Source organism: Sander vitreus, chromosome 4, assembly GCF_031162955.1.
Source record: "Sander vitreus isolate 19-12246 chromosome 4, sanVit1, whole genome shotgun sequence".
Lineage (NCBI taxonomy): Eukaryota > Metazoa > Chordata > Actinopteri > Perciformes > Percidae > Sander > Sander vitreus.
Genome location: NC_135858.1, coordinates 14,559,141 through 14,571,502, shown reverse-complemented (window position 1 = coordinate 14,571,502; position 12,362 = coordinate 14,559,141). Strand labels below are relative to the sequence as shown.

General features: G+C 40.7%; 1 protein-coding gene across 1 annotated transcript; it reads right to left on the bottom strand.

Moving 5' to 3' along the window:
* Window positions 1-699: 699 nt before the first annotated feature.
* On the bottom strand, window positions 700-8,969 carry tmem88bl (transmembrane protein 88b-like). The gene is made up of 3 exons (XM_078248530.1): window positions 8,780-8,969; window positions 7,546-7,843; window positions 700-3,406 (listed from the first exon to the last, which is right to left on the bottom strand). The coding sequence occupies exons 2-3, from the start codon at window positions 7,840-7,842 to the stop codon at window positions 3,179-3,181; spliced, it is 525 nt and encodes a 174-aa protein (XP_078104656.1). The 5' UTR covers window position 7,843; window positions 8,780-8,969; the 3' UTR covers window positions 700-3,178.
* Window positions 8,970-12,362: the final 3,393 nt, after the last annotated feature.

Here is a 12,362-nt window from a genome sequence, read left to right as displayed (position 1 = left end):
AGCATTTTCAAGGGATTTTAAAATCTGTAATTATAGTTTAAAGTGGCATTATAATGCAGTTTTAAAGGTCATCAATGCCAGCAACCCAGCGCTCACTCTGACACTTGCTGACATTTTTGGCTGCCAGAGCTCATTTTGTGGTTCATCCTGCTGCAATGTCCTCCCCCATACTGCATGTATCTATTCTAAAGAAGAGAGCAGTGCTACAAATGATTGACCCGTTTTACAAGATAATTTTCCTTTTTAACTAAAAGACACTAAAGTTTGATTCTACTCTCTCTGCCTAAGGGGAGCACACTAATCAGAAATTTTGACCAGGCATTCAAAGCCAGCTTTCTGTGCTTGACAGTTACTGATACTCTGTGCTAAATTTTTTCTGTACTAAAAAGATTTTTAGATTTGACCTTTTGTATATTTGTCACGCAGAAAATTATACTTTTGGTAAGCAGACATTGTAAAGAGCTTACACAAATTACTATGTAAACACAATCAACCTACTGTGGGCTAGTAACCGAGAGCAGTGAGTGACATGTAAATACTGCAGGCTCTCTGAACAAGAGAAGGGTGATGTATCAATATGGGGGTTTAATGGACTACATACAACATACATACATCAGAACAGACTGGACAAACACATCATCATTTAATTAGATTAGTTACTCACTTGTGCGGCACAAATGTGACCAGAGCAACAAAAGGTAAACGGAGGGTGAAAAACTGCCCAATTTTTATTGTTGAACATAACAATGTGTTGCTGTTTTGTTGATAACACTGAAATGAAAAGCTGAACAATAAATAAATGCTGTAATCTTTCAAAAACATTTTTCTTCAGGTGTAATGTTTACAAAAAAATAGACCCTTTCCCTTCCTGGTACTCTAATAATACTGGAACTGACATGATCAAGGCCAGACACAAACTGACACAAAAATATGTTTAAATAGAAAATAAATACATTTCAGTATGACAATGCTGGTACAGGACAATAAATAAAGAGGCAGCAGAATGAGCTCCTGGTCTGGTGATTGAAATCCCACTTCAACACCTGGCTTCTGAATAGCAATTACTTTATTGGACTGTCAACTTACTAGTAATACATTTTATAATAAAGTGTGTGTTTTATTATGGCACGATGTGATCTAAAAGTTCCACTTAGATGAAATATGCTTCATATGTTTCCCTCCCTCCCACAAAACATGACTGCTAATAATGCTACATCAGTTAAACATTGTCCATTTAGTTCACCTCACAGACAATTTTAAAGTCATTGTATGCTGCTTTTTAACATGTACTTTTTTATCGTACATGTTACATTATTCTTTTTTAATGAAGTCCAACATATTGGACCAAGTTGAACTAAAAACAATGAATATAATGTTTGCAGTATGTTTTGACTTTTTGCTAGACTTCTAATGTACAACCACAGATATCTTCATAGCAATATATTTCTGAGAAAGTCCCACATGTAACCATGTCAACATAGTTAGCAAACAGACAATGCACAATAACAAGAATATTAGTTATATACACACAATTTAATTTAATACTGCCATGATAAACCAGCTTGTGATGTGTTACTCTCTTGAAACTGCTACCTTGTCAAACAATTCCTTTGAGTATTGCTTGTATTAAAGATACTTTAATTAATTACATTAATATTAATATGAAACTCCTACATTTATCCTTCATTTTACAAAAAATTATTTGAGTATCTGTTTTTCTGAACTGTGCCAAGATGCATTGTCTTCTTTCCATTGTGGATCAAATGAGTGCAGAATATGTTTTGTGATCTTTGTGTGTGAGGTTGAAGTACAAAGACGTTACTCCACGAATCACTGAAAAGTATTCAGTTTCTAAAACAAAGACAAAAAAAGATTGAGGTGGACATTGCTTCAATGAACTTAAGCACAATCATATTTTCTTGTTCTCAACAAATCACAAAATCACTGTAAATGTAGAAGGGGTAGACAAAATAATTGAGACACCTAGACGTTTTAGAAAACACACTTATTTGCTTTCTTTCTGAGAGTTCGAGGGCGGGGTGGGCTAGTGTACTATACTTTCTACCCTTTCCCTGTTGGCGCCCTTGCTCGGACCACACCTATCTTTGAACTCAGCCTTCATTTTGATCTCAACTACGCAAAGTTTCGGGACTGCATCTTACACGGTTGTGACGCCATCAAGTGACAAAATCTGTCTGCAGACAGACAGACATATAAACACATGGCAAAGTACTCAAATCCGCCTCTGTGGTAGTTCTTGCTACGGTAGGTGTCTCAAGGACCAAATGTTGCCGCTTTCACACCCAGTTCGGTAGACTTGGTGCGATTTGGGGTGAGGTTGCAACATTGTTGCATTTTTCATTTGGTTGGGTTTGCGTTCAGACTGCACTTTTTCAAGTGTACCAAACTTTGTAAACAAATGTCACACACGGTCGCTTTTTTATGGACAGAATATCTGAGTGAAACCTGCGACACTTCTGGTCTCAGAAATAATGGAGCAACACATAAATTGAGCAACTGACAGATAGCGAGTGAAGGAGAGGGCGGCCCTGATGAGAGAGAGAGAGAGAGAGAGATGATGTGTTGTCACACAGATGACCAGCGATGTGTGGTCATAATATGTTACGGATTTGAAAGTTATCATCCCTTATATAAGTCTATAAATTGTGAGAAAAATTGAATTTGCAGGCTAGTAAATGCTCTGTTTTTGGTTCACTTCCTGTATTGTTCTCACCTAAAGTGAACCGATCTCCAGAGCACTTGGAAGCGAACCGAGACCCTTATTTTCAAGCGGCCCAGAGTTCAAGAGTTGTTTGGTCCAAACCAAAGTTCGAATTAGCTGTCACACTGCCCCAAACAAACCAAATGAGTTCAGTTCAAATGGGCCAAACTGCTCAGGTGTGAAAGCAACCTTAGAAAGCTGCCTGCGCCGCTGCCACTTAGCCTTGCGACCATTTTGTCCTGGTGGTCAATTCTTGGTATTGCAACTAAGAAATCCTCTGCGGCCCAAAAGCCTTTTTTTCCATAAACCACCAATATAAAAGAGATCTAACTAACTAACTGTTACTGTTATTTTGTCTACCCCCTGTATCACTCTGGTTGATTTTACACTAATTAACTTTCTGATCCCCCTGACTGTTAGTATATCTGACCATCAGCGCCTCCTGCTTCGTCTCAATCAGACCCAGTTGTGTACACTGCCCACCCAGTCCAACAGCCGCCCGCGGTACCAGGCACGTGTGATTGGCTGAATTAGAAGCAGGAGTCGAAACCGTCGGAGCAGCCCGCAGAAGACGGCGGCCGCCACTACCACGAGCGGTGACATCATCACGAAACCCAGGATGATAAGGGCGGAGCAGCTGTTGTCGTCAAGGTAACGGCAGATGGCAGAGGGGGCATCGAGAACCTACGAGGACAACACAGAGGGGGGCTCATGAAAGTAGACAGGAGCGCTCTGGAGGACATGATGAACATTCTGGCATCAGCAGGAGCTGCTTCTCTTCTGTCACAAAGCAAATAGGTGGGATTTGTTATTCCTGTGTGTGCATGTGTGTTTGCATATGTTCAGGGTGCAGAAGTGAGACGGTGTGGGTAGTGGGCTATGACAGAATTTCTCCCAGGCTCCCTCTACAGTACAGATAAGAAGTGGTTCAGTAGCTGTCAGTAACCCTCCGAGCTGTCAATCATGTTTGAGGGCGAGCGAGAGGGAGGAGGTGGGCCATAGAGAAAGAGATGGAAACTAAAGATGTGAAACAGCCAGCTGCAGAAGTACACACTGACATCCTTACAAAAACATACACCAGAGTTATACACACACACACACACACACACACACACACACACACACACACACACACACACAATAGTACATTATCTCAGTCACACTCAAAATGATTTTGTTACGTCTGACACCCTTTTCTAAACAATCTCCTATTGTACATTTTTTCAAAAGAAGCTTCGCCTCCAACAAATGCACCATAGCAACAGCAGTGTTCAACACAGTCATGCCACAGAAACACACCTATGTCAAGTGCGCACTGTGCTTTCACTGAGTGTATTTTCCTCCTTGTGCTGTCAGTTTCTCTGTGCCCAGCTGGTGCTGGCACCAAATCAGACAGCCTTGTCTTCTCAGTGAGACCATCTCTCTGTGTTCAGTCTGCCACCATCATAGGGAGAACTCTCTGACTGACATTGTCCATCACTGTTTGTTCTGAACTGACATTTGCTCTGGCCTAATCACAATTATAGTCTTTTTGCACGCTTTTGCACGCTTTGCATGTTAATTTGTCTGCCCTGTCATACGGCTGTGTCGTCAGAAACCAAATCATTCAACACAGACAACCGGGCAAAAGGACCAACCGTACCAAAGTTGGGATGTGATGTTATGCCCTGTTCGGTGAGCCAAGGACAGAGCTGTAGACCTTCACAGCCTGATTCGGCATGATGCCTAGACTCGCCATATTTTACAGATGATCTGTCTGCTGATGGTTGTGGAGATGGTATCAGGTATAGGAGTACAACTTATGCTGCCAAAAAAGACTTTTCCCTTAAGGCTGTTTTACGACCAGCCAAGTTAACCAGGCTCGTTAAACAACAAAGAACACCGCAACTAATGGCTAACTTGGCCAGTAACATTAAACCCCCTGTCTCCTTTTCCCTATGTATTGCAGTTAACGTGACGATGAGACTAACTAGCCTGGATGAGTGCAACTCTTTCCTACTTCTAGAGGGGTTTGTGTTGTGTCAAACTGACTCACCCATCACCCATTAAGTTGTTTGTTCGTGTCTTTCAGACGGGCCTGCTGACTCGATGACCACGCATCTTGAGCGACCTCCGCTCCGGGTCGGCGTTCCAGCATCTTTCGTCGAGACGGCCAGCACACGGGGGTGCAGCTCCGGCTTCACGTTGACCTCGCGAGTCTGCTCCTTCTTGTAGTTCCGGTTTTAAAGGTGTATTTACAAAAGTTTGTGTTGTGGGTCAACAAGAATAGTCTTTCAGCGTCTTTCTCTCTGTGTGTTTCTCCCATAGTTTTCCATGTTAATTGAGTCACACACCGCACCCCTCATTTGTGTGTCTGACCCTGCCCACTTCCTAAAAGACCCTCCCCTAATATCATAACACTATGATGTCTTTTTCCCTCTAAAATTTGGGTTGAGTGAATAAAAAAAAGTGGTTGCTATTGACGGTAGCTTGGCTATTTAAAAACGGTGGGTTTTTGCCCAACATCTTGTGTTGTGCTAGTGATGATTCTCTCTGACCAATCAGTGGTCTGCAGTGTGGTTTTAACTCCACCTTTTAGTATCGGCTCAGCTCGCTTGGAACCTCAACCAAGGTGGTATCAAAGAAGGTACCAGGTAGCAGATACTATCCACAACTTGCTCGTGGAAAACCATAAAAGAGTGAGTCGAGTAGAGAGAGTTAAGCCGCACCATGCAATGGAAAAGCGGCATTACTGTCATTTGGTGCTAGTTACACAGTTATTTTTCCCACTGAAAACAGCTGCTTGTTGTGACTGGAAACACTTAATTGATGATAATTATCTGAAGGTTTTTACTATGAGCGACATTTTTCGCATTACATAGTGATTAAATCCATTGGTATTAAAGTAGAGATGCACCGATAGACCAGCATTGCCAGAATTGGCCAGTTTTCACATGCTCGGCCATGACCGGCGACCGGCAGGTCAGTCTGACATATGCCGATTTCATGCTGGTCAATGCTACAATTAACTGACAACATAAGTTATACGAGTTACAGTTCTCAAGGACGCACGCACACATGGACGCGACAGCACAGTCTCTTTTTCCTTTCTCTCAACTTTTCCGCCATGTGTCACGCGTGTCCACGCTATTCTCACACATGTAGGGAACCTCGTGTATTAACCTGCAACATGTCAGGTGTTTGGAAATTCTTCAGCGTGTGTGCAGAAGATAACACGTTTGCAATATGCAACACCTGCAAGGAAAAAGTAGGGCGTGGAGGGACTACACCAAAAAGTTGGATATTGGATGTGAAAAGAAGGAAATGGTTCTAACATTGCACTTTAGATGTGTGTGAATTTTATATAGTTCTATTTTATAGTGATCCATTATCTGTTCACAATGTTTTCTATGTTCTGTGCAAAATGTTCTATTAAAGAAAAGATAGAAAATAAATATTTGTGTGTGCTGTAAAGTGGTTAGAAAAATGAAATCAGAATCGGCTAAAATCGTTATCGGCCTAGAAAGTTGTAATCGGTGCATCTCTATATTAAAGAAATATTGACTATAGCAGCTATAATAATCCTCAACTGGTGCACAAAGGTTCCCACTTTTCAGGAACTGTGAAGAAATGATGTCCATGAGGAAAACTTTTAGTCAACCATCGTCAATTGGAAGTATGTTGACAGTAGAGAGTGACAGGAAACTTCAAGCTATGAGCTTTACAACTTGTCACCTGGATGCCCCAGTTACAAGGTTGTTTTTTTTAATTCTTTTTGTGCATTTTTCCCTATATGTTGACAGATGAAAGTTGAGATTGACAGGAAACACATAGAAAGAGGAAAGGGGTGAAATGCAACAGAGGTCACAACCTGAAATCGAACCAGGGACTTTGTAGTTAAATGGTGTGGTATCCTAACTGTAATATCTTAAGAGTAATATTGAGTTACAAGAATGTTTATCTGTAAGCTATATCAGTTACTTAGCTATGAAGAATAATAGTTCATTTCCTTATACTGTTTATGAAGTTAGCTGCTAATAACGGATGTCCCAGAAGAAGGCGCTATTACATTGAATTCTGAATCAGAGTATGTTCAGCTGTCTGGATGTTGACCCTAGTTCAGAGAGACCGAAGAAGTTGCTGCTAGTCAGGGACATGTGAAAGTAACTAAGTAACTTGTAAGACGTCATGCCTGTCCCTTTGCATTAAACTTGCAAAAGTATTTGGATGTCGTGGACATTCGGTTCTTCCTTAGAAGATATAACAAATGGTATATGTCTTAGACCAATACCTTGACAAATATAAGGGTTTTAAGGACAAAGAAAGTATTATTAACATTTTTAAATTGCATTTGCATAAATGCATTAAACTTGTTCCAAAAACCTGTAGTCATGCAGTCATTCACACACTATTCTGTTAGCACAATACAACATGTGAAGTGGTTTTATTCTGCATGATGATGGCTGTTCACTTAGTCTACTTGACAATCATATTTGCTCAAAAGTGAGTGTAAACTTTTGGGAACATAATTTGTGCCAAAAAAATTTAAATTGCAAAATATCACATTGCACAACACAAATATCCCAAATCTTCATTGTAAAATATTGAACTCTAGGGCCTAGAGGGATTCCTGTCAGTGAACAGAATCCTGTGTTTCCTCATATTATTAGTCTGGACCCTGGCCAATGAGTCCACCTCAGCCCAGTATCCTCTGACTATTCATCCAGAAGCAGAATTTTGGATTTTGAATAACACTAGTGGATTAGCGGTCAACTAGAATAACAGTAAACTTTTACTCCCAGCTTGTACTTGCTACAAAGAGAATAAACAGAGTAATTTCTCACCCTGGAGTGGCAGAGAAAACCAACGTACAGCAGCAGCATTGCAGGCAGCAGCACCACAGAGAAGACCAGAGCCAGGAGCAGAATGCTGGCTACAATGACACACAGGTCCCACAGGATGAGAGCTGCCCCGCAGGCCACACAGCCACACCTGCCCCTACGGCTGCCCCATGCACTGCCTCCGCTGTGGGCCACGGGAGGGGGCAGCATCTTCACTCCCTCCCCGATCCAGAACTCCTCCTCTTTCTCCTCCTCGCCTGAACCACCTTCGTCCAAGTCCACGTCGTCCATACCACACATCCTGAGGCAGAAAAAGAGGCAGACAAAGAGAGAGCAGACTAAGGTTGAATTGTTCGGATTCAGACTGAAACATGGTTACAGGCAATTACTGATACATCATGTACATGTTATATTTAATGAATGTAAAATAAATATAACGGAAGAGATTGAACTTATAAGACATTATACTGTGCCTATGTAAATAGTGTATATTATGAAAATCTGTATCAAATTAATAGAAAATAATTGTATAATATTTGTAGCCTATGTAAAATCAGTCCAGTTCTTAGCTTGCCATCGCTTATGTAGAATCACACACAAAAAAAAACACCTTTATGTGTATATCATTTTTGCATGCATGCTGAATTTTAAAACCTTAAATAAGAACAGACTGAGGCTACATCTACGCTACTAGGCTACATTTTCATTTTTCATCCCTTTCCCCTCACTGCCCTCTTCGTTTTTCCATCCAGGCAGCCAATAACTCATTACAGACTATTTAAATGACACACACACACACACACACACACACACACTCTCTCTCTCTCTCTTTTCTCTGTCAGTCGATCTCATCGATCACGACTGCCAGTAGCCTGACCTATACGATCCATTTTAAATCGAATCAGTCCGAAACCTTTTAACCCTGAACGACCTGCTGCTGAGCTGCAGATAAACCAGGAGCATCACACTGGACGGGACACATGTTGTGCTCCTCTCCGAGTATGAACATACTTTAATCACATATTTCGCTTTGCTTTTTTTTGCTGTTTCTTTGCCTTGATGGATGAAATAATGTAGGCTATACTTTCTGAGTAGGCTATAGTTTAGACTTGGTTACTCTGCGTTTTCTGTCTGGAAACTGTTAATCCCTGGTGTCACAAGAGTGCATGTGATAAAGTAGCCCTGTGTATCCTATAATAAAAAAAAACACGTTATGAATGAGAATTGTGTTGCCTACCTCGCTCCAAGTAGGCTACAAATCCAGTTAATCTTTCCGGTGTGTTTGAGTTCTTCTCCCGGTGATCCACTCGGAGCTCTTAATTTGACTACAAAAAAACCAATAGCCTACTTCTGTTTTTTAAACAACAGCGGAGAGAAGAACCTGTGAGTTGAACCCTGTGCTGCTGAAGTGATGCTGTGTGAGGAGCCGCTGTGCGTCTGTGGGAGCTTGCGACTATGGGCCGCGCGCAATATCGTTAAAGGCGCGTCCACGCCGTCTCACAACAATAAAGCTACATTTCCAACCTAAAAAACTGTTTTATTTGAAATTGCAACATTTTTGTTTTAAATATTTTAACAGACGTGCTCCACAGCTGCTCCCTACACTAACATAGAAACCAATATGAAACAAAATGAAGGGGTGGGCTGGATATCACATGTTTATGTCATTGCTGTATATTTTCTGGCAACACATTACCCTATAATAACAGGTTTATACTTTCATCTAATGGCTTCATTTATTAATGGTTTATACATCAATATAGACATTAACAAGAACAACTGTTTTGCATGTTATGCAAACTTGATGGTTTATTAAAAAAAATAAGTAATGTGTAGGCTACTTATTAATGGATTAAAGGTGCACTATGAGTTCCTGCATGGTCACTTCTGTTGACATTCCAAGTCAATTTCAAACAAAACAGAGCAAGCTCGCCCCTCCCCCCATGTTTCCCTAAAGGCAGTTACACACCAACCAGACGGCCGACCGTTGGCAGAAAAGGCAGTTGGTCTGATCAGTCTCCCTGAGTTGGTCAAAAAAGTGCCTCGAAACACACCACAGCGACAAGACGTAGTATGTCGCCATCACAGCAGGCAGCGCTAATCTGTATTGTCGCCCAAAAAATGAAAACCGGCAGCTGATTGGACGAACGCGTCACATGGATCTGGCTGCTGTCAGGTCGGCGAAAATGAAGGCCGACAGCTCCTCCAATGGACGACGGCATGGAACACACCGAACAGACTTGAGTCACTGACCTCGCCAGAGTGTCCAACGGCCGATTATCGGCCCGGTGTGTAACTGCTTTTACTGTCATGACTAACTGACTAACTCCCAACTCCTCCCCCAACCATCTTGTCGGTGATTAGCTGGAGTGGTTTGTTTTATTTTGGTGCCTATCCTGTCCCCCTAGTGTTTGTTTGACGTTTACACCCCCTGTGTTGTCTCCCGAGACCGGGCTTTTTCACAGTGTATTCAGGAGGCAGGCAGCTAGCGGATCAAGGAGAGATGCCTACGATTTGAGATAAAAAATGAAATCGCGCTGAAACCATGCAGGAACTCATAAAGCACCTTTAATTAAGAAAGTGATTTCTTTTTAACAAACAACCAAAACAAAATACTTTAAACTAAATTAATGGCTTATAACTGATGTATAAAAGCCATTAGTTACAACTTACATACCCTTTATAAAGTATGCTTTATTATAAAATGTTACTGCTATTTCTTCATGCTTTATTTGATAAGTCCTTAAAAATACACTAAATGGTTGTACAATTTCCTATAAGACTGATTTGGAAAGCTTGTTAGCGCTTAAAAGCAACTTAACAGGAGCTGAACATTCTGTTTTGCGTCTCACCTTGCTAAAGTGATGTAGAAGTGTAATCCAGGGTGTGATCACTACACTGTGACATCACAATTGAGTTTGATATTCTTTAACAATTAGCTAATTCTATAAAGCCAATGTTGGTGTGGTTTGTTTAAATAATAACTAAAATTGGCCATACTAAATTATTATAAAGCTGCTCGTAGCCTAGACCTGTTCGTCTTGACCTTTGCTTTACATAAGTAAAGTGTATTTCAGTTTAGTCCGATAATCAGATAACATCTTGGAAAAATTAGAGTACACTCAACATACATAGTAAATATAAAGAGTGGCTCACGCACATATCAAAATTATAAGGACAGAAAAATACAATGAAATAAATAAAATCACCCCAAACTATATCAGAAAAAAATGTATAAGTATTTTGGAGTGTTTTGTACCAGGTGAAAGATGATAAGGCCAAGGCCTGCATGCATGAGAACTGAACACAATAAATACATATTTAAAAAGGAGAAAAGTAAATGAAAGCTTGATAAACAAGTTAATATATGACAAAAAACTGATATATTCAGAAACATCCCTCAAAGTTTCTCCCTCTGCAGTCTGCCTTTCACCAATTTCAGAGCATCGTCAGCTGTGTGGCTGGGAGATAAGCAGATGATCAATTTGTTTTGCAGCACAGATAGACAGTCAACGGGAGAAAAGATGAGAGGATATGGGACAGAGCTGACGAGAAATGGAAGAAAAGATACTGTCTGGACATAGAGATAGCGATGAGGGTAGGATTGATGAAGGAGAGGAAAGATGCTGTAGAGAGTCTGGTTGCTTGATGTGTTTTGTCTGGTTCTGAGGAGTTGAAAATGACTGGCATTTGCTGGATCCTCTGTGAACTTTTTCAACATAGCACACATTGTACCTCAGTAACGTTCTCCAGCCTTTCTTTATTGAAGGGACTAAAGTTCAGTTGACTTAACCCAGCAGACCATGAACTGAACCTCCTGTATTTGTTTCCTTATAAGACCATCAAGCTATGTGTGGTCACTATCCATTTACTGAACAGCATCCTGCAGGTTGCCATGGTTGTTCGTGGCATGTTCAGCTAACCTGCTGGTCACTGACGATAAGACTCTCTAGGTTATATTAGTGATTAACTGAAATGAACTACAGGTTATTCAAAGGGTATCAGTTGAACACTGTCTGTTGTCCTTTGAAAAAAGAAAAGAATTTTTTTTTTTTTTATATTTTCTTGATGTAAATACTATAGAGGCTACCATTAATTGATGAGGATTCTGTAGGGCACCAACATCGGCAACTAGCAGATGTATAAGAATGGTTAGTGTACTTATTTTTCTTTATGTTGGTTATTAGCGTGTTAGCTTGTAACTGGCAGTGGCTGACAGCTATGATGCTTTGCTCTCCGTACTGACAAGTCTGCCCTGCACTGGAGGAGCACAGATATCTCCTCATGTGGGAGAGGAATGTGAAAACATCTCCTCAGGGAGAAACACATATACAAGTCAGTATAGTCCAGGTGAAACATTTTACGGGACATACACATAAGAGAAAAAAAAAACATTTTTGAGTGGCAGGATCTTTAAATTTTGCACTATTCTTAAAGTACACAAATCATGAATAACATGAATAAACAAGGGAAGGTATCTGTGTGAAACCTTCTCTATGGCTCTCACAGCATTTCATTCAACTTTCTGGCACAGTGTCATCACATTCAGGCCAATGAAGCAGCATACAGCAAGGTCTCTTCCCATCAAGCACCTCTTCTGTGCTCCAGTAAGTGGCACCAACATCTTGTGCCGTGGCCCAAACTCACAGCAGCCACGTGAAAAAAAGGAAAACAACTTCATTTTTAGAAATGGTAAAAGGAAGCTGTGGGTTTTTCTTTGGTTCAAAACAACACCACTTTCTCCAACTCCATTTCTTGTTATGCTCACATGTGACAGAAAAGGAGAGTGCCAACTGGCACAAATAAAACAAAAGACAAAA